This window comes from Manihot esculenta, chromosome 11, assembly GCF_001659605.2.
Source record: "Manihot esculenta cultivar AM560-2 chromosome 11, M.esculenta_v8, whole genome shotgun sequence".
Lineage (NCBI taxonomy): Eukaryota > Viridiplantae > Streptophyta > Magnoliopsida > Malpighiales > Euphorbiaceae > Manihot > Manihot esculenta.
This window is the reverse complement of record NC_035171.2, coordinates 28,137,512-28,158,686: the sequence shown is the minus strand read 5'-3', so window position 1 is coordinate 28,158,686 and position 21,175 is coordinate 28,137,512. Positions and strand designations below refer to the sequence as shown.

General features: G+C 31.1%; 1 protein-coding gene across 13 annotated transcripts; it reads left to right on the top strand.

The window, feature by feature from the left end:
* Window positions 1-1,502: 1,502 nt before the first annotated feature.
* Window positions 1,503-19,633, top strand: LOC110626899. Of its 13 annotated transcripts, none has more exons than XM_021773071.2 (10): window positions 1,503-1,637; window positions 2,407-2,541; window positions 6,054-6,183; window positions 6,369-6,475; window positions 6,982-8,058; window positions 10,089-10,126; window positions 10,213-10,417; window positions 14,362-15,990; window positions 17,260-17,338; window positions 19,302-19,633. In XM_021773071.2, the coding sequence occupies exons 2-8, from the start codon at window positions 2,407-2,409 to the stop codon at window positions 14,392-14,394; spliced, it is 1,725 nt and encodes a 574-aa protein (XP_021628763.1). In that variant the 5' UTR covers window positions 1,503-1,637; the 3' UTR covers window positions 14,395-15,990; window positions 17,260-17,338; window positions 19,302-19,633. The 13 variants fall into 13 exon arrangements, with proteins under 13 accessions (XP_021628763.1, XP_021628759.1, XP_021628764.1 ...); XM_021773067.2 differs by having other exon boundaries at window positions 1,520-1,637; window positions 2,308-2,541; XM_021773072.2 differs by having other exon boundaries at window positions 1,520-1,648.
* The last annotated feature ends 1,542 nt before the right edge of the window (window positions 19,634-21,175 follow it).

Genomic DNA, 21,175 nt, shown 5'->3' with positions numbered 1-21,175 from the left:
TTTATCGTAATACTACTCTAATTGCTCATACTTTGACTAGAAAATGTATAAATATAATCGTCCATCTGTTTGAGATAATACCTTTTTTTATTTCATAGAATTTTATTAATATTCAGTAGTTAAATATTTTAATTTTATTGTTTTTTTCCGACAAAGACGACAAAAAATTCTGGAAAAAAAAAAGGCAAGAAAAACGATGCCATCTTTGGCTCTTTATTTTTATTTTAGACTAATTATCATTCTGGCCTTATAATTTATCATAATTAATTGAAATATTATTTTAAAATTATATTAAAATATTTTTATATTTTTATTTAAATATAAGTCTCATTTAAATTTTATATTTTTAATAAAAATTAAATAAATCCAATTCAAATTTTTAGTCCAATTAAATGTTACTCAAGTATCAAATAAACTCTCATTTAATATAATATTACTTTTTATAATATTATTTCTTTACAATTAAATTTTATTTTTTAATTTTAAAAATTATTTATTATATCTATATATTTTCTAAAATTTTTATATTAATTAAAATATTAATTTTTGATATTTTAAATTATAAAATCATATTTTTATTATTAAAAAAAATAATATTTTACTATTAAAAAATAATATCATATTATATTAGAACTTATTTAGCTCTTAACAAAAGTAAAAGAATTCACTTGATTCAAATTTTCATAACATAAAAAAAATAGTCTAAAATTTTAAAATGCACTTATTTGGTATTTAAATAAAATTATATTAATTTAATTTGATTTATTTTTATTTTTATTCAGTCAATTAAAAAATATTTATTAATTTTTATCCATTTTATTAGAGTTAAAAAAAATTTAATATTATACTTCTGTAGTTGTGTTGACTAATTAAAATATCATTTACTTCTAAAATTATATTAAAATATTTTTATATTTTTATTTTATTAATTAAAACAGATATTAGTTAATTTTTTTTATTTATTTTCATCATTTGTCTATTAATTAAAATTAAATTTTTTTTCATATATTTAAATTAATTTTATATTAAATAAAACTCACTATTTATTCTATTACTCATTAATTTTATTAATTAACTTGCCATTGTCTATATTACTCATACTATATTATTTGATTGTTAATTTTTAAAAGAAATATAGAAAGAGATAAAAGAGAATACGAGAGACAGAACAAGAAAATAAAGTAAAAAATATAGTTTTTTTAAATATTTATCTAATAAATTCACAGTAAAAATTATAAAATATTATAATTATTATTTTTAATTAACAGTATAGGAGCATAAGAGTATTGTAACGTATTCTTAAAGCTGTATGGATATTTTAATTATTTAGAATAAATTTAATAATAAAAATTAATGAAATTTTTTTAATAAATAAAAAAATATAAGAATATTTTAATATAATTTTAAAATTATATAAATATTTTAATTACTTACACCATAATATTGGGGTATTATAGTAATTATATTTTTATTTTTAAATTTTTCCCATTTTTCCTACCTAGTGGAAAACAAAGTGTGACTTTGACATTTCGAAGTCGGTTCCACGCGAACCGACTCTTTCCTGTTAAAAGGAATGTAAATTTTCTCGCGTTTCCCTTCACTTTCTCTGCAACTTCTCCAACAATTTTTTCAATCAGGTAAATATTAGGTACATACTTATCTCCTCCTTCTTCTTCGTTCTTACTCTTTGCTTTACGTCTTTCATCGGAAGTTTAAAAATAAGCTTTTAAAAAAAGAAAATAAATGGAGGAGTTCAAAAGAGCTCGCTCTGTTTGGTTGCTTGGATAATGTAGTAAAAGAAAAGAAGATGTAAATCAAGTCTTTTTCTTGATTTTGTCATTTCCTGCGATGAAAAGTAAATAAAGAACTTTGCTTTGTTTGGTTTCATTTTTTTTTTCTTCTGCGGCTCCTATGTGACGGACAGAACGATTATACTCTATTTGGTTTAGTTTCCTAGAAACAGAAGAATAATTTTAAAATTTTTCCTATTTGGTTCTTGAAGTGAAAATAGAGCCGGAGATTTGATTTTGAAAACCGTGTTCAAATTATGAAATTCAAAATCCAAATTTCTTTAACGTTCTTCCCTTTCCCGGGGACCAAATAGAATCTTGTTACTTGTCTCCATTTTTCTGGAGCTAATGGTGTTATATTGTGTGAGCTTTTCTTTAATTTGTTGAATTTTAGTGCTTTTTAACTGGTATTCAGCGGAACTAGTGACTTTTATTTTTATTTCTATTACCTTGGATTTGTGCGCGATAGCGAAGATGGATTACTTGAGTATTGAATTTTGGGAGTAATTTTTTTTAGGCGAATTGTTTAAATGAGATTTTCCATCTTTCAATGGAATATCATGTTCACACTGGGAAAAACACGTTCTTATTTGTTGCCACTTTTCAAATTTGGAAGATGTCGATTGAGGAAGGTGAAGCATTCTATCGTAGCCTTTCGAGGAAAGAGCTTCAAAGTTTGTGCAAGAAATATGGGTTGCCTGCTAGGAAGTCAAGTTCTGAAATGGCTGGATCATTGTTCTCTTTCTTTCAGGTAATGCAGTTTGAGCAAGTTGGTGCTTCATTGTTTTTGTCTTTATCCATTATCAGCTAATTATGCTTTTGAATTTGTAGTCTTGCCATTGTTTGAAGTACTGCGCATCAGATTTTTGAATAATGGCTTTTATAAAGCTATAATGGATATGCGTTAAACCTTCTTTGTACCCGCTTAACTTTTTGGTACCTTTATTTATAGATATATTATAGGTGTGGATATATATATATATATATTTTAGCTAGCAAACTCAACCATAATTAGGCTGTAGAGTGGGTAAGAGAAAGTCCGAGGGGAGAGAACTAAAGTAATAAAAAAAGTAAAGCAAAGAGGCATATTTTCTTGTTATACAGAGAAGAAGAATAACTTTCTATGACTGGTTTTCTGTTATCTTTGAGTTTTGCCTCTAAAACTTAATATTTCAACTCTATATATGTATGGCGAAAATCCTACTAGAATTAGTTCTTGAACATACTGTCCTAATAGAATAAGGTCTTGAACATAGTTACTTAAATCGTGATACTCTTGAGTCGTGGTATGGAGACGCAGTTCGCGGTATGCCAATGAATGAAATATAGGATACATAGGGGGTAAACTTAATAGATACGCTAATTCGAATAGTGGTACATTTGGTTGGTGCACCAATTTAATTTGGGGGCATGTAAATTATGTTTATGCAATATAATATAATGTTTATATAATTAAATAGTGATAATATTTATATTTTCTGAACAGATTTTAAAGTTTAACTGATAAAATAGTAATTTATACTCCCAAGTTAACATTGCCACCTATTCCACTAACATCTAAATCTATTATCTATATCTCACTTAAAGTGTTTTAAAATGTATTTTATTCTTTTTACTTTTCCTTTTATAATTTGGGACACAAATGTATCGCATTTCGGTATGAAGTATCTGGAACGCGGTTCACAGGAGGGTTGAGAGAATTCGGTAACTATGGTCTTGAACATAAAATCCTAATAGAATGACCATTTCAAATTAACTAAAAGTCTATGTTTGTGATCAAGGTGTTGTGGGTTTAAACCATAGAAATAGCCTTTTTTAAATGAAAGGAAAGGCTATGCACACTTGAGAGAGTCTCCCAATGCTATGTTTGGTAGAAAGCTATTGGAGGTGAGGTATAAGTTTTTGAAGTATTATTTGCTTAGGGGGGAGGTTTTTAAGGGAAGTAAGAATTTTGGAGGTTTCAAAACCTCCAAAATCTTTACTTTTTCAAGTTCAACCCACCAAATTGGTAGAGATTGAGAAGAGTTTGATATCTCGCCTTCCACTAATACATTTTACCTTACTTTAAGTGAAAGAGCACTCAATGTCAAAAGTCATATTCACTTGGAATGGTTTTGAACTTTGTTACAGTCTCCCCATGCTGGTCATGACATTACACTTCTCTCCTAGTCTTGTTTTTACTGGTTGGTTCTCCTCTATAGCTTTGCTACTTCTGCAAGTTTCAATCGGTTTGATTAGAATTCAATTGAGAAAGTCTCATTCTTGATCTTAGCTCCACTGAGGATGTAGTTTAAAATGATTTCATTATTTCTATATAAACCTCTTCTTGCGATGAGATATATTGGGAAATATGAGGTGTCGTCCTCATTTATAATCGCGGTTGCATAAACAGGCCTATAACGGTTGTAACACAATGATAAGACTGCTACACATTTATTTGAAAATTTTTTTAAAATTCGTGAAATGAATATATATTGATAGATATAAGTTTAATAATGTTTTAAGAATGATAAATTAATAGTCTTTATTTGATATCTTAATAGTCTTTATTTGATATTTTTATATCTATAATATAGTTGTGTATCTTAAGCTTTCTTAAGATACACAACTATATTATAGATATAAACATACCAAATAAAGACTAGATGAAGATTTTTGAGAAATTCTAAGTTTTTTATTGATTCTTAATGTCAATTACATACAATGTAATCACATATTTATACACAAAGAATTGAATCTAACTAGGAAGTTTATACAAAAGGCAATAAAAAAAATTAGCTATAATTTGGGACATAAAATCCGGCAATTAACTCAGTAATCAAATCTCTAAAATCTTATAAAATAGTCAACACTATTAAAATATCATTCTTAAACATTATTAAACTTTCTTTAATTTATAGCCAAAATAATTATGTAGATAGCAAAAAAGCTAAAAACTAAAAACAAGAAGTAATGAAAACAGAGTGTTTAACTTTAACAATAAAACTAACATCAAAAAGAGCATTAATCAACAAATGTGAAAAAAGCCTAAAACACAGTAAGTAATGAAAAGGAAAAAAACAGAGAGATAAATTCACCTTTAGAAAAACTAGCTAGATATTGTTTGATGATTCTTAGCTTTGTAGAAAGGATAAGAAAATTTGGGGAGAAATAAAAAGATTGTGAAGGAAAGAAACCCCCTGCTGCTGTTTGAAGCTTGCTGGAAAGAATGGAAAGAAGAAAATGGCAGATTGCAGTGTTGCATGTGATTTTATGAAGGCTGTTACCACTAAGTAATGGTCAGCAGAGGTCAGTAACGGCCGTTACACTTGCAAGTTACATGGGGCCTGTAAATAACAGTGAAATGGGTAATGGCCCCCAAAATCCTGTTACATATCAGCCTGTATTTGATTCTATGAATATGATTGAAACTATCCAAGTTGTCGGTTGAGCAATCTCTTAGTGAGGTTTAATTATTGTGGATCTAGTTTCAACGCAGTTTGCTTGGGGACCATTTGTCAATTTATTTTGTAATGTCAGTATGTACTAGAACCTATTATTTGGAATTAGCTAGAAGATTAATAGATGCGCAACAATCGAGAGGACTTGGCAACTCTCTTTGATTCTGGATTCACTTATTATGAAATTATTAGCATTTGAATCTTGATTCTGTATTCACCCATTTCTCGTTATTGTTACTTGTAAGAAGTGAACATTCATTGGAGAAAAAAGCCTCCTTGTGTCTGTGCTTATATTATTTAAATAAAATTCAGTAATCAGTACATTCCTTCAAAGCAACTAGAGATTTATGCAAATTTGAAGTGTTAATCTTGATAGAAATTTAAATGGAGCACTATGCATTGTACCATGTGAAGTTGTGCAGCTTAATGTTAAGTTTTTAGAAAGAGAAGCAGTAGCAGGGAAGAAAAGAGAAGTGGAGAATCACAAGTGACAACGTTTCTTTTTTCACTTCTATTTTTTTAATTTCAGAATACATGAGCCATATTCATAATGGAGGATACATGATATGTAAGGAATGGTATTAATAAATCATTAACAAGAGTTTGTGATGGTATTAATAAATCATTAATAAGAGTTTGTGAATATCATGATTTTCTCATAACTATGAGATTCTTTAATTAGACATATCCCAATCATTATGGAAAAATGTCATCGATTCAATGACTATACATTTTGGGTTCATATTATTTTCTTGAGATAAGCTAGAATGCTTTTTTTATTTTTATTTCTTACACCCTAAATTGATGCGTGACAAATTGGCAGAAGAATGATTTAAGTTTCGCATCCTTAGGCAAGAGCAGAGGTGGGATCCAAGATGTTTTACTTTCTCCATCTCCAGTAACAAACTTTCAGACTAAAGCACCTTTCAGTTTGACAGGAAATGTAACAAAAGGTTTGCACTTTACAAAATTTTTGTGCTTCAAAATTTCTAAAAATAAAAGTAATATCATTGTTCTTTCCAAACGTTACTGGTTTTGCATAAAAGCTTAGTTGTAGTGTAGTTGTTGTTGTTGTTGTTGTCTCCTCTCCAAATCGACTTAGATTCTGATGAAAGCTGATCAATTGCTGCTTTTACAGATAGCTTTAGGCAAAGATCTTATACTAGAGAAATAGGTAATAAAGGAAATACAAGCACCAAATGCAATGAAATGGAAAGCTGCATGGGACTCAGACCTTATGACAAGGTTTGATCATATTTCAATTATATAATTGTTTTATGAAAAAAAATTGTGCATAAAGTTTTTGCTGGCTGAAAATATTACTGCTAGTCTTTAAATTATGCATCTTCCTCCCTTTTAAATGCTTCAGTCTCTAGATTTGTCCCTTTTTCCGAGTATAATCTTCAGATCTTTCTCTAAAGCTTCATGGGTTTATCAAAATGCACTATTTTAGAGGTTCTCCAGAAAAGAAAACATACATAGGAAATAAGAACAATTTCTTCTTCGCCCATATCCTATCCAGTGAAACTTTATTCCAGTGTATAAAAGTAACTTCAATAATAGTGAAGATGGAAATAGCTTTGCTCAGTTGTAACTTCTGAATAGGTGTAAGAGAGTGGAGAAAATGGTGGAGAGTTTGTGCCTGGCTACTCTCCTATTGTTGGAAGGATTATGTTATTTTTGGGCTTTTTTGCCTGCATTTGGAACTGCTATAAACCCCTCATTAAATTGCTATCTACATGACGATGCAGGAAGCTGTTGGTTGCTCAATTGATTATTTTCAGGATCCATCCCAGTCTCAAATTATTGCGCAAAGTGCTTGTGGCGGTCTCATCCATAAGGAACCCTCATCAAGCCTCAGTGGCAGGGAGGAAGATACACCCCAGTTTCATTGTGGACAAATGAATATAGGTGTCTGTCCTATAAAGAATGCCTCTCCTACTAGAACCTATAGAAGAGCTCCTGCTTCTTTTGAATTTTATGTCAGTTCAGAGGAGGGAATCAAACTCTCTGTTGATTTGAATTCTAGCCCATCGGACTGGATTAAGGACTACAAAAATCAGGTTTCTTTATGTAGGCATGTGGACAGTACCACATCTCGAAGTCTTTGTAAAGAGCTTGGGTGCATTGGAGAAAGTGATAATACACAGGTAAAAGGTTTCTTTCCTCAAAGTGTCGGTCCTGGTGAAATCAAGGATGGGTATGTACAAGCTAAAACTTCACCGAGTTTTGTTATGGAAAACAATATAGAGATTGATGAAGGTAATAAATTGGTAATGATCTTGCCAACAAGACAATGTAGTGTAGAGGGATTGGAATGCTTAGGGGAAGAGCAGGGACCTATCTCATCTAAGCCTAGTGCTGATGTTCAGAACCAGAACCAGATAATTTCCATTACAGAATCCTGCACCAAGAATGTCTATGCTGCTATTCTTGATTCAGATATTGCTGATACTCCTACAGAAAAGACAGCCTGCAATTTTGCTGTTAACTCCATATCTGATGGCTCGGTAGATCTTATTGCAAATGAGCATCATAATTTGAAGCACGGTGATGAAATGTGTGAGAATTTGACCTGGCAGAACAGTAGTGATCTTGAGAATAATTGTAGTGTCTTTCCTGGACGCCTGGCCAGCTGTTCTACAGAAATACAGTTGTCAGAAGCTGGAAATTACCACAAAGACACGTTATCTTTACCCAATAAAAATGGTGGATTCGTGGGTCTGGATGATTCAAACCACAATGCAGGAAATGAGCAAGCTACATTAGCCACATTAAGTGAGAATAACCATTGTGGGAACCATTTGCCTACGTGCTCTGAAGAGCAGGTATCACCTTTTCTAGTTTATTTTTCAGATGAAAATTATAAAATTGATGAAATAGGAAATAATGTGTGTCATTTGAGCATGTTCTAGATTATTTTTGCATTTAGACTTGGAAGTAGGATGTGGTTGAGTCCTTTTTTGCTTATATGTTCCTCTATATTAATATATAGTTTCACGGAATCAATGAATTGGAAGTGTTGATGATTTTAGAAATCATGCGGCTGACAGATCGTGCACTATGGTTAAATTTGATAGTAATTTTCATTGTTCCAATAATTCAATTGTTTTCACATTCACAGTTTCCATCTCAAATTCTTTGGAAAATTTTAATTATTAGCGAACAAATATAGAAGGGTACCCAGTAGATCTGTGACTTCTTGTTGCAAGTTATTAAAAGGTGCAACACATTATAGCATAATGGGATCTTGGAACCTAGGAACTAAGTGCAAGGTTGTGCTTGGTAGAGGTGAGGAAAAAGAACAGCAGGATCTAAAGACCATGCATTCATGATATATGACAAGTAATCCCATTTAAGACTATTTCTTTATATAAAAAAATTTTTTAAAAAAAATTAAGTTCTGTTAGCGTTGGAAATAGGAACGAAATGTGATTTTTGGAATATAATTCAATTTTTGTTTTGTTACAAAAGGAAGTCAAATTTTTTTATAACATTGTTCGTTGAATAACTTGAATATGTTGAAATAACTTTTATTTTTAAGAACAATTTTGTGTGTTCCAGTAAATTTTGTTTGATTATTTCTATTGGAATGTGGCTTATCCTAGATCCAAGCCCATTTTTAAGAGATGTTGATTCACAGTCCTAGGCCTGTGAATAACCACGTTCCAAAATTCCCCCCATGTGGAATTGGGTTCAAGATCAGTTTCACAGGCATAGTTGTCATGCCATTGCATGGGGCCAACTACTTGGGTCTAGCTCCTCTTGACTCTGTGACGTTATCCTTGGGGGTTGTTCGGCTTAGGTTATGAAAATTGGCTTGTAAGCACTAAAGCTTAAAATTTTAAGCAAAAATGTGTTTGGTTAAAATGCTTATAAATGTCATAAACAATTGACATGTTTAGTAATAAATAGCTTATAAGTATATTTATTATTAAAATTACTAAATGGATATTAAATAAGAAATATTGTGAAATTTTAAAATTAAATGAGGGTGTTATAGTAACTTATTTAGTTAAACCAATTTATAAGTTTAATGCTTATAACTTATAAGTACCAAAATAAAAAGCTTGTCACTCCCTACTTACTTTTTGTAGCTTATAAGCTGAATTATAAGCTCACAAAATATTATAAACAAACAGGTTTATAAACTGGTCAAAAGTTAACACAAACACCCCTTAGGGTCTAGCTCTTCTTAATTAGCTCATGGGTCCAATAAAATGTAGCTCATCTTGGATCAAAAATGGCAGTTTAATTCATTGTCACGTGTTATATACATGGTTTTGAATAATGGCCATATCTCAGACATTGCAGTTTAATTTACTGTCATGGGTAATAGAAACATGGTTTTAAATCATGCTATTACATAAAGACCATTGTTACCATTATTCATGTTATTTAAAGGAAAAAAAATTATGCATATGTGAAGAATTTTGGAGAATTTTAGAGTATTCTTGTATTTCACTCTTGATCTTTACAATTAGTTTACATGACTATTTATACATTAAGAATTATAACTAAACAGGAAGCAAATAATCAAATAATAACTACAGAAATAATTAAGGATCCTAATCAAATCAAATCATATCCTCAAAATCAGCAAATAAGTCAACACCCTCCTTAAAGTTGGTGCATAGATGTCACACATGTCTAATAAGTCAACACTCCCCTTAAAGAAGTAACCTTTTTATGACCAACTTAGCATGCACCTTAATTTTCTTCAACAAAATGAGCAATTTGTCATTCTTTTTATTTGAGCCTAAAGTTTTTGTTGCTAAGAAGCATAAATATCTTAATTTCGTCAGGTAGTTTTAATGACACCATTGAATTATGATTATATTCCCTTTTTCTTTGGCAGGAATGGAACAATATTGTTAATGTGATAGAGACTTCAATGTAATTTCTTTTCTTGGTAGAAGTTTTTGTTGTACTGTTATATTTGCTTGTAAAAATCTGATAATTTAAGAATATGCCCCTTCCAGATGCTCACAAGTTGACAACTCAGTTGAGAAAACTTGTTTAAAGTTTGATAATCAGGGATCGAATGAAGAATTTAGCAGAAAGAGGCCATTTGCAGGCAATGAATGTCAAAATAGCTGTAGTAAGCATGACACAAAATTTTTAAGAAGCATGATGCATTCAGCCGGAGAAGCTCTTCCCAGAAGATCCATGCGGCTTGTCTCTAAGGTGCTTTTTTGACACATCACTTGGTCACATAGATAATTATTGTAATAAGGACAGCTTTTACAAAATAAGCCACTCATACGTTACCATGGTTTAATGTGCACTAAGGTCGAGATAGTTCATTGAGCCTAGTTGTGTGCCTAGAAGATGTCCGGTGCCAAAAAAAATGAATGAAAATTGAAAATAGGACTAAACTCAATATATTAGAATTGTTTACTTGATTGTTGCTTAGGAAAATGATACAAAGATTGAGATTCTTCTATTTGATATACGATGCGGCATAAGAGAGTTTAGGACCATTGAAATTTAATTTAGAGGAAGCGAGTCAAATTAGTTGCTCGTGAATTTGTTTGGTTGTCCTTTTCTAATATCCTATTTGGGGTGGCTATCATGTTGTTTTAAACAAGCTTTTGGAAAATGCTTTTAGAATAGTTGTTAGAGAGAGAGAGAGAGAGAGGAGGAGGTGTGCAGTAAAAGTTTTAATGTAAGCTTTTGCTCCCTAATAAGGGAGAATCCGAAAAAATTAACATGGGTCACAATTTTAGACATGACCAACTAACACAACACAAAAATAGAGGGTTATGGTTGGATTCATTCGTGCCGACTCACTTAGGATAGCCCAATAAATAGGATTGTGCATGATGTTTGGATGAACCTAACCAAAAAATCATATTGCAACAAACTCTATTGAAACCAAGATAAAATCGTCGTTGTAGGAATCAAACTGACTTGTATTAATTGTTTTTCTGTTCTAATTATTCATCAAGCTCTGAACCGTGCAGAACTAAACTCAAACCAGAGAATCAATTGTATCGTTTTAAAATTATTTATAGTAATATGTAATTAAGATTTTAATATATATATATATATATATATATATATATATATATAGGATAGCCCAATAAATAGGATTGTGCATGATGTTTGGATGAACCTAACCAAAAAATCATATTGCAACAAACTCTATTGAAACCAAGATAAAATCGTCGTTGTAGGAATCAAACTGACTTGTATTAATTGTTTTTCTGTTCTAATTATTCATCAAGCTCTGAACCGTGCAGAACTAAACTCAAACCAGAGAATCAATTGTATCGTTTTAAAATTATTTATAGTAATATGTAATTAAGATTTTAATATATATATATATATATATTAATTTTATCTTTAAGTACAAGTGAATGTAATTTAATAACTTATATATTTCTATAAATTATTTAAATAATCGTTAGTCGTAAATGCATTAAATTACCTTATACTCCTTAAATATATTACTAAATCACATGTCCGTCATATAAATATGTTGACCAACATAGAAGATTCCTAATTAGGCTTGATTTAAGAGATTTTATTCTTATTATAAATATTCCTAATTTAAATTGATTCCGTGTATAAATACTCAAATCTTATAAAGATCAATTCCGTTAGAATAAAATAAAAAATTCATCTCAAATTCTACATGGTATTAGAGTCTAGTTCTCAGATCTATAGCTCTGGTCTGTTGGTTTAAAAAAAATTTTCCGACACCTTCTTGGGTTTCAAATCTATCATCTCTAGATCACCTGTTTAGGGTGTGTTGTTCGTGTCACCACCCCTACCAATCAAAATTGCGGCTCAAGATCGGCCTCCTGTCCAATTCCAGCGACCGGAAGAAGCGCGTGTAGCCCACACGCGCCTTCCCTTCTCTTCACTCTGACGCCACGTGCCGACGCGTGTCCTTTTTCGGCAAGATCCGGCTGCTCCGTCTCCTCTTCTGGCGTCGATTCAACTTGGGTACTGCAGCCTTGGGTGATGTTTTGAGTTTTGATACTCCGGTTAAGGTGATTACCCTTAGTAGCTTTGGATTTGGCTTTGGTGGCTACTATTTGGGTATACGAATTCCATTGGTGATTTTTGTTAATATTTCAAGTTTGTTTTGGTGCTTTTTTTTGGCACTCTCCTTCAAGTCGCGCTTCTGATCTGCTAGACCTGTGTTCTTTTCGCCGGTGAACAGTAATAGTTTTTTCAGTAATAGTGATCTTTCTACTGTTTTTGATAGAAAAAGGGTGGTGTTTTCTTGAAATGGCAGTGACTTGCATGGGTAATGTAAGGACTTCTAAAAATGCTTTTGTTTCCTCTTGATTCTGCTCTATGGATTATTGATTCTGATGCAAATAGACATATGACAGGCTCCTTTGAAAGCTTTCTTAATTATCTTTCATGTTTTCAAACTGTCAGAATCCCAGATGGTTCTTCCACTCCTATACCTGGAATCGTTTCTATTGTTTATATTTCAAATATCAAGCTATTTTTTGTTCTTCATGTTCCTTGTTTTCCTATTAATCTTTTATTTGTTAGTGCTCTCACCAAAACACTTAATTGTAAAATTGAATTTTTTCCTAATTATTGTATTATTCGGGACTTCAAACTGGGAAGAAGATTGGCAATAGTAGACTGCATGATGGCTTATATATGTTGGAAGGGAATCTAAGTTTAAATTCACTTTGGGCTCTTTTTGAAAGAAATTAGAATGTCAACCAAGAAATCAGAATGTCAACCAGGAAATGGTATCGATGGTTAGGATACCCATCATTCTTTGTTTTAGAGAAATTTTATCCTAATTTATTTTTCAAGGCTCAATGTGGTTCTTTGGTTTGTGATGCTTGTGAGTATGTTAAGCATATAAGAACCTCTTATCCCTATAGTAACAATAGAAGTACGATCCTTTTTGTGATCATCCATTCTGACGTTTGGGACCTATTATCTGGTAATCGTTGATTTGTTACTTTTATTGATTGTTACACTTGCATGACTTGGGTTTATTTGATAAAAGTAAAGAGTGATGTGGTTTCTTGCTTTTAATCTTTTCACAAGATGATTTGTACTTAATTTGATGCTACGATAAAAGTTTTGATAACTGATAATGGTACAGAGTACACGGATGACTATTTTTCTGTTTATCTGGAGTCTAATAGGATACTGCATCAAACTAGTTGTCTTTACACTAGTACCCAAAATGATATTGTTGAAAGAAAAATTAACACTTATTGAAAGTAGGCCGATCTCTCTTTTTCACCATGAACCTTCCAAAAACCTATTGGAGAGATGCAACCTTAGCTGCTTATATTGTTCCACCAAAGGTGTTTGAATGCACGTGTTTTGTTCATATTAGGACAGGTGAGAAGTTTGATCTGAGGGCTATTAAATGTGCTTGTTGAGTACTCTTCCACATAGAAGAGTCATAAGTGTTACCATCCTCCATCTAGAAAATATTTTGTCAGTATGGATGTTACATTTAGAGAGACTGAACCTTACTTCAGTACTATCCTATCACCTCTTCAGGGGGAGGACAATGAGAGAGAAGAGATGATTTCTATTCCTGTAACTCTAGAATTTTTTACTCTAGAGGAGACTACTATACAGGGGAGACTATTGATGATCAGGAGACTATTATACAGGGAAAGATTATTGGTGACTAAAATACTTTGTCAGTATGGATGTTACATTTAGAGAGACTGAACTTTACTTCAGTACTACCCTATCACCTTTTCTAGGAGAGGATAATGAGAGAGAAGAGATGATTTCTATTCCTATAAATTTAGAACGTTTTACTCTAGAGGAGATTACTATGCAGGGGAGACTGTTGGTGATAACGAGACTATTATACAGAGAGAGATTATTGGTGAGAGCATTTGGATAAACTAGATTTAAGGAGATACTCAAGAAGAGACAAAACAGAAGGAGAAAAAGCCATTGTGCAGCCTACTCAGTGTCATAAATCTTCCTTTTTTCCATCTAGTGAGGCATTCCTAAACCTTGAGCCCTTTGATGATCTAAATAAACCAATTGTTCAAAGAAAATGAGTTGGATCTTGCACAAATCACTCTATTTCTAACTTTCTCTCTTATGATTCTTTATCTCCATCTTATAAAGCCTTTACCTTGTCTATTTCCTCTGTGTCTATTCCACAGGATTGGAAGGAAGCTCTTGCAGATCCTAAGTGAGAAGGAAGCAATGATTGAAGAGATAAAAGCACTGGCAAAAAATGAGACTTGGGAGCTTGTCACTCTTCCACCTGGGAAGAAACTTGTTGGCTGCAAATGGATGTTCATTGTGAAACACAAAGCAAATGGAATCAATTGAAAGATTTAAAGTTAGACTAGTGGCTAAGGGATACACTCAAACTTATGGAGTGGATTACCAGGAGACATTTGTCCCCTGTTGTCAAAATGAACTCAATTAGAGTATAGTTATCTTACGTTGTCAACCTTAATTGGGATCTCTAACAATTTGATGTGAAAAATGTATTCCTCCATGGAGACTTGGAGGAGGAAGTGTATATAGAAATCCCTCTTGAATTAGCTGATTAAAAAAAAGGAAAGGTGTGCAGGCTAAAGAAGGCTTTGTATGGGTTGAAACAGTCACTTAGAGTTTGGTTTGAAGCAGTCACCCAGAGTTTGGTTTGATCGATTGAGTAGAGCTATGATTTCTTTTGGCTATCAATAGAGCTATGTTGACTCTACTCTATTTATCAGACATCACAAGGATAAAATTACTCTCTTTATAGTCTATATTGATAACATAAAATTACTCTCTTTATAGTCTATGTTGATGACATAGTAATTTATCAGACATCGCAAGGATAAAATTACTCTCTTTATAATCTATGTTGATGACATAGTAATAACAAGGATGACACTGAAGAGATGATTCGGCTGAAAAAGTTTTTGGTTTAGGAGTTCGAAATTAAAGATCTAGGAAAACTGCAATATTTTCTGGGAATCGAGGTTGCCAGGTCAAAGAAGGGAATCTTTATTTCTCATAGAAAATATATTCTAGATCTTTTATAAGAAATTGGTATGTTAGGTTGCAAATCAGTTGAAACTCCCATTGAGAGCATTTACAAGCTACAAGCAGGAGTTGGTGAATTAGTGGATATGGGCGGATATCAAAGGTTGGTAGGCAGACTGATTTATCTTTCGCATACTCGACCAGACATAACATATGCAGTCAGTTTAGTCAGTCAGTCTATGCATGATCTTGTGAGTCTCACATGCAAGCTATTTTCTGCTTCTGGAAAAAGTCTCTGATTCTCTAAACATGATCATCTTTGCATGCATTAATTCACAGATGCAGATTGGAATGGATCCTTTGACGATAGAAGGTCAACTAATGATTATTGTACACTTCTGGGAAGAAACCTTGTTACTTGAAGAAGTAAAAAAACAAAGCGTTGTTACTCGATCAAGTGTTGAGGTGGAATATAGAGCGATGATATAAGGTGTTTGTGAAATTTTATGGTTGCAGAGATTGTTAGAGAAATTGAAACTATTGGAGAGAGACAAACTCCTATTGTACTATGACAATAAAGTTGCCATCAGTGTAGTTCATAATCCGGTTCAACATGACCGAACGAAATACATAAAGATTGATTGACACTTCATTAAAGAGGAGTTAATAAATGGTGTTTTAAGATTAGATCATATGACTTCCGATGAACAGGTAGCTGATGTGTTTACCAAAGGGCTCAGCAATAAAATCTATCATTTGCAAGTTGAGCATGTGTGATATCTATGCACTAATTCGAGGGGAGTTAGAAGGTAATAAAATATTATTGTTAAAAACTATGTATAATATAACTTTACTACATATGGAGTGGGCTTAATCACTACTTTATCTTTTGGTTTCTTAATTTGCTGACCGACATATTTTGCATTCCCTCTCTTACTTGGATATTGCATAAAAACCTATGGTAGAATTTACAGTTTGCAGTATGGGAAGACTTCCTACTAGGGGTGGATCAGGTTCTGTATAGGAACCAAAATTGGATAAAAATTTGAATATGGTTCTAGTTTGGTACAGGTTCTATATATGTTTTGATTCTTAAAACAATTTTATGCAATTGTTTTTGCAAAAATTTATATCTAAATTATCATTTAAGCTTTATAATTGATTATTTATTCAGAGTATATCATTTAATATATCTTTTAGCCATTATTAATTATGTAATCTTTAACTATAAGATACGTATATATATTATATACAATATAATTATACTACTATGTTATGTAATATGATCATATTATGTGTAATATAATAATATAATTATATTATCTATATACCTTCAATTATTTCTTAATTGTATAATATTTAATTACAATGTGTACATATAATTTTGGATTAAGCATATTGTATGAAAATGCACTTGAAATTAAGTACATTTGTAGTTAAAAATTATCTAGAAAATATAGAGGAGTGAAAGATATACACACGCATACACATGCTAAAAGTATGTACTATATCTAAAGGATCAATAAAAAAACATGTGTAAATTTGGTTCTTGGTTTCGTGCAGTCTGTTTTGGTTCTGAGTGAAGAACCAGAATCAGAATGGTTTTCATACTCAGTTTGGAACCCAAGAACCTGGCCCTACTTCCTACCACCCCATTTGCAGTCACCTCTCTAAGCCACACGCCTTGGATGTGAGCTCTAGGAACCCCTTTGGTGCTGTGATATATGTATGAAGTCTCCAGCTGTCCAATCCATAGTCTGGTAATTTCAAGTGAAGTATCAAAAAAAGTTTTGAAGTAATTTTTCATGAAAACTGAATATCATTTGAAGTCAGCTCTCTTTTGTTGCCAAGTTTGTGGATCTTCGCTTTGCCTACAAGTCATATGCAGAAGTTCAATATTGGAAAGCATGAACTACTTTTTCACCATTGCAGGACCACATGCATTGTATTTTGCTGCTATGGGAGACTATGCTATGTCTTGACATTAGTAGTTAGTTTTCTCATTACATGTTTTCGCTTCATGCCTCAACAGTTTTTAATATGTTGTGTGATCTATTGCTTTTTTATTTCCCTTATAGTGAGTTCGAGAAATGCTGGCTACACCACTGGGATTGGCAAATTTGGCATTATTGAGTCGACAACTCTTCTGCATATGAGGTGCAGTCATATATAATCCTCTTTATGCCTAACCATTAGTTCTCTTCAATTGTTGTGTTAACTTTAAAAATGAATCTGAGGGGTCCTTTGTATTGTTAAGAGTCCTCTTTTAGATTGTGCAATCCTTCATGCATTGCAGTTCTAAAAACCAATAGGGGATTGATCAATTAGGTGCTCATGATATCATGTTGCGTAGAAAAGGGTAATATTAATTTACATCACTTGAAACTTTACATGTAGACACGTGTTTGCTCCTAGCTCTATATCAAGCATAGTTTAAAGCTTGATGGAAGTTCAAATAATTGTTTTCTGAACTACATTGATCATTGGACGAGGTAAGGGAACTTCACATAAATAACGGATGCACACCATTTCAAAATTAGCTGTGTGGCTACATGTTGCCTTGAAATACTTGTAGGCTGGAAAATATTTTTGGTATTTTTTGACATTTGGGGCATTCAAAAAATTTAGTCAATAAAAAATATTTTTGTAGTAGAAAAGAAAATTAAGCTATTTTTAGCGAAAATGAACTAGCTCTTTTAATAGGAGGAAAGCATAAACTTTATATACATAAGATTGTTAGTTTTACAGAGAGTGACATAAGAAAATCGGTCAACAAAAAATGTTGAAATAAGAAAATTGGTCAACAAAAAATGTTGAAATAAAAATTAAGTCATTTTTAAGAAAACTGATATCCTCTTTTCAAATAAAAAGTCATTTCTGAAAAATGAAAAAAAAAATTTTTTTTAGCCAAAGAAAAAATTAAGCTATTTCTAAGAAAATTAAACTAGCTTTTTAAAAGGGAAAGTCATAAACTTTAAATACACAAGACTCTGATTGTTTTGCAGAAAATATTTTTATTATCTTTTTATGTTTGGGGCACACATGAAAATTGGTCAACATAAAATATTAAAGAAAAAATTAAGCCATTTTTAAGGAAAATGAATAGAATATTTTTTATCATAGCGAAAATGTCAAAAGAAAAATTAAGTGATTATAAAGATAACAACTTTCTATTTTGGGAAGAAGAAATCATTTTTGAACTTTAAGAATTTTATTAGCACTACTATGTATGAATTTAGTAATAGCTTTGTTTTTAATATTACAACCGAACAATAAAAAATAAGTTATTTTCACATAAAATATTTTGGATGGCAAATATTTTCCAAATGCAAGTTATTGCCGTAAGCAAAGCCTAAATTTATTAATATCTTTTCATTTTTAACATTGCAACCAATGGAAAATAAATTATTTTAGAAAATATAGAAATATTTTCTATATACAAATTATTTTCCTTAAAACAAATGGAGTGTTAAGCAGCCAAAATTTTCTCTAATGTAAAACTTCAAGGAAAAGTTTAGTGTAAAATTGCTAATTTTGAAACAATAGGTATCGAAATGTATTTTGAGCTAAAATTCAGGCATTGATCATAATAATTTAATTTGGCTGAACAGGGATGTACACCTTCGACTATTTAGGATTAACCCATTGAATACTTGAGTTTAAATTGTAACCTATTCAACCCCTATAATTATAATAAGCATTATCATATTAATTATATCATTGATGATTGTTGGACTTCTTGTTGATTGTAATATAGTTTTGGTGAATATGCTTTAAATTTCTTATTATTTTTTTAACAAATCGTTGATAACATTGTATCTTTTATGAGTTCTAAGTGTTTGACGGGTTTTGATTTTGATTTAGGTCAGTAAGTTAAATGCAAATAATACGTAGGTGTATGTTTGTTTCGGCCTATTTAAATTCATTGTAGGCTTCATTTTTTAAGATTTGCTGGAGCTACCCAGCCATTTTGAATTAGATGTTGAATGCTGGTTTTCTACTTGATTTATTGCTGGACATTGGTGAAATCGGTTCAACCTAGGGTTTGACCATACATAAAAGTTATGCGTGTAGCCTTCAGTCATTTAAGCATGCCATCTAAACTCTCTTCTAATCGCAGGTTCTACTTCTGCATTCTCAGGAGAGCAGTAGCAGTTAGAAAGCCAACCTACAAGGCGTTCACAAGGTATTCTACAAGGTGTTAAAAGCCTTTGTAATTTCTCTTCTCTTTCCTTATAGCAGTTAGAAAGCCAATCTAATTTAAATATATAATAGTAAGTAGTACATAATCAATGGGTGGTAGTTTCTGATGTTTTATACAATTATTTGTATTAACTTATTTTTTGAGGAATCAATCCCTGCTTTGAATATTTATTTATTTTTTGGATCTTTTGCGACATCCCAATTCTTTTATGCATTCTAAAAAGGATTCTTCTGTTCTATTTATGTGTCTTATGATTCAACCTCACTTGTTTAGATTTTTCATGAATTAAGTTCGTTTGGATGTTTGATTTATTTGGTTTGCATAAACTTTTGAGGTAGTTTGGAAATAATTGCAATTTTTCATTCTTCTTCCAAACCTTTTCTTTTAATGGCCTGTGAGATGTGTATTATCTTATCTACGTTGTGGAAAACTTTGAGCCATTCGTACGATACAAGATTGTTTGGTGACTGGGATACAAAAATCCACATGGAGCAGAGTCAATGGAGGTAAAATTTTATTTTCGTTTGGAATCAAGGATTTTTTAAGAATTAAGTCAAAAGTAGTTTAAACAAACACTCTCTCTCTTAGATGGCCTTGTCAAAGGATAAAATATGTGGCTCAATCCTAATGAATGATAATGTTTTGGAACATGACTCGTGGGCATAAAGTTCTCACATTGTTGGTGTACAAGAAAATTATAAATGGTGGCAAGGAAAATCCAGTCTTTTGGTTTTGTATGGAGGTTACCTGTTTAATTTCTACACTCTTGGGCTCGTCTTTCTCATCAAGTAGATGAGATATGAATGCTACTTGGCTCAAAATCGAGCATTGAAAAATTCATGTGAGGAAGACCAAGAAAACTTTCTTTATCACGTAGTTCACATAAAAATAGATGGGTATTAATAAGTTGTCCCTTAAATTCTTGCCATAGTGTCTTGCAACTACTATTAATAAATAGTTTTATCAAAATCTTTGAAGATTTTCTTGATTTTGTTGCACAAATTCTTAATTAACATACCCTACCAAGATCTTCTCAAATAATTTTGGTGTGGACATTCATACACTTTCTTAAATGTCCAATGTCTGGTATGCATACACTTGATAAAATAGTTCAGTTAAATATGATTAAAACTGAATCCCAAAATCTAGAATGAATGAAGGGATTTGTTTGCTTAATTAATTTTAATTTTCTCACAATTTTTTCCTCTTCATCTCTATTAATATTCTATTTGTGGTTGTGGGGCTCAAGACTTTTAATGTAATCTTGAATTGTTCAGCAAACCAATTTATTATAATTTCATATTCTGTCGTGAAAAAAAAAACTTTATTATTTTCCTTGATTGCTTCTAGCCTTTGACCCGCTTGTTTCATAGGCTACTTCAAATCTTGTAATATAAAAATTATGAGTCAAAGATTCGTCCTAGCTATCAATTAAAAAAATATTGTTATATTTATAATAATAATAATATTTAAAATTACAATTTTATTAAAAATAAAACTACCCATTTATAAAAAATTTCTAAATTTAAATTAATTAGAGTTTTATTTTAAATAATTTGTAGTATAAATTTTTGAAATTAATAAATTTATTCTCAATGTCAATATAAAATATTCCTAGTGATTTTATCGGGCGTAGGCTTAAATAACAACAATAATAATAATAATATAATTTTTTATTGTTTAATTGTTTTTCTACGATAAATTACGATTCTTTAACTATAACAACATTTTAAAAAATCATAATTTTATTTATTTTTATACTTAAATAGCATATGATGTATCAATTATAT

What these genes read in the sequence shown, in the direction of transcription:
- LOC110626899 (XM_021773067.2), top strand. Translation starts at nt 2,341, where the DNA reads ATGGAATATCATGTTCACACTGGGAAAAACACGTTCTTATTTGTTGCC. An exon ending in CTACGTGCTCTGAAGAGCAG is followed by an intron (nt 8,059 to 10,088) that starts GTATCACCTTTT and finishes TTTCTTTGGCAG; the next exon opens with GAATGGAACAATATTGTTAA. An exon ending in AATGTGATAGAGACTTCAAT is followed by an intron (nt 10,127 to 10,212) that starts GTAATTTCTTTT and finishes TGCCCCTTCCAG; the next exon opens with ATGCTCACAAGTTGACAACT.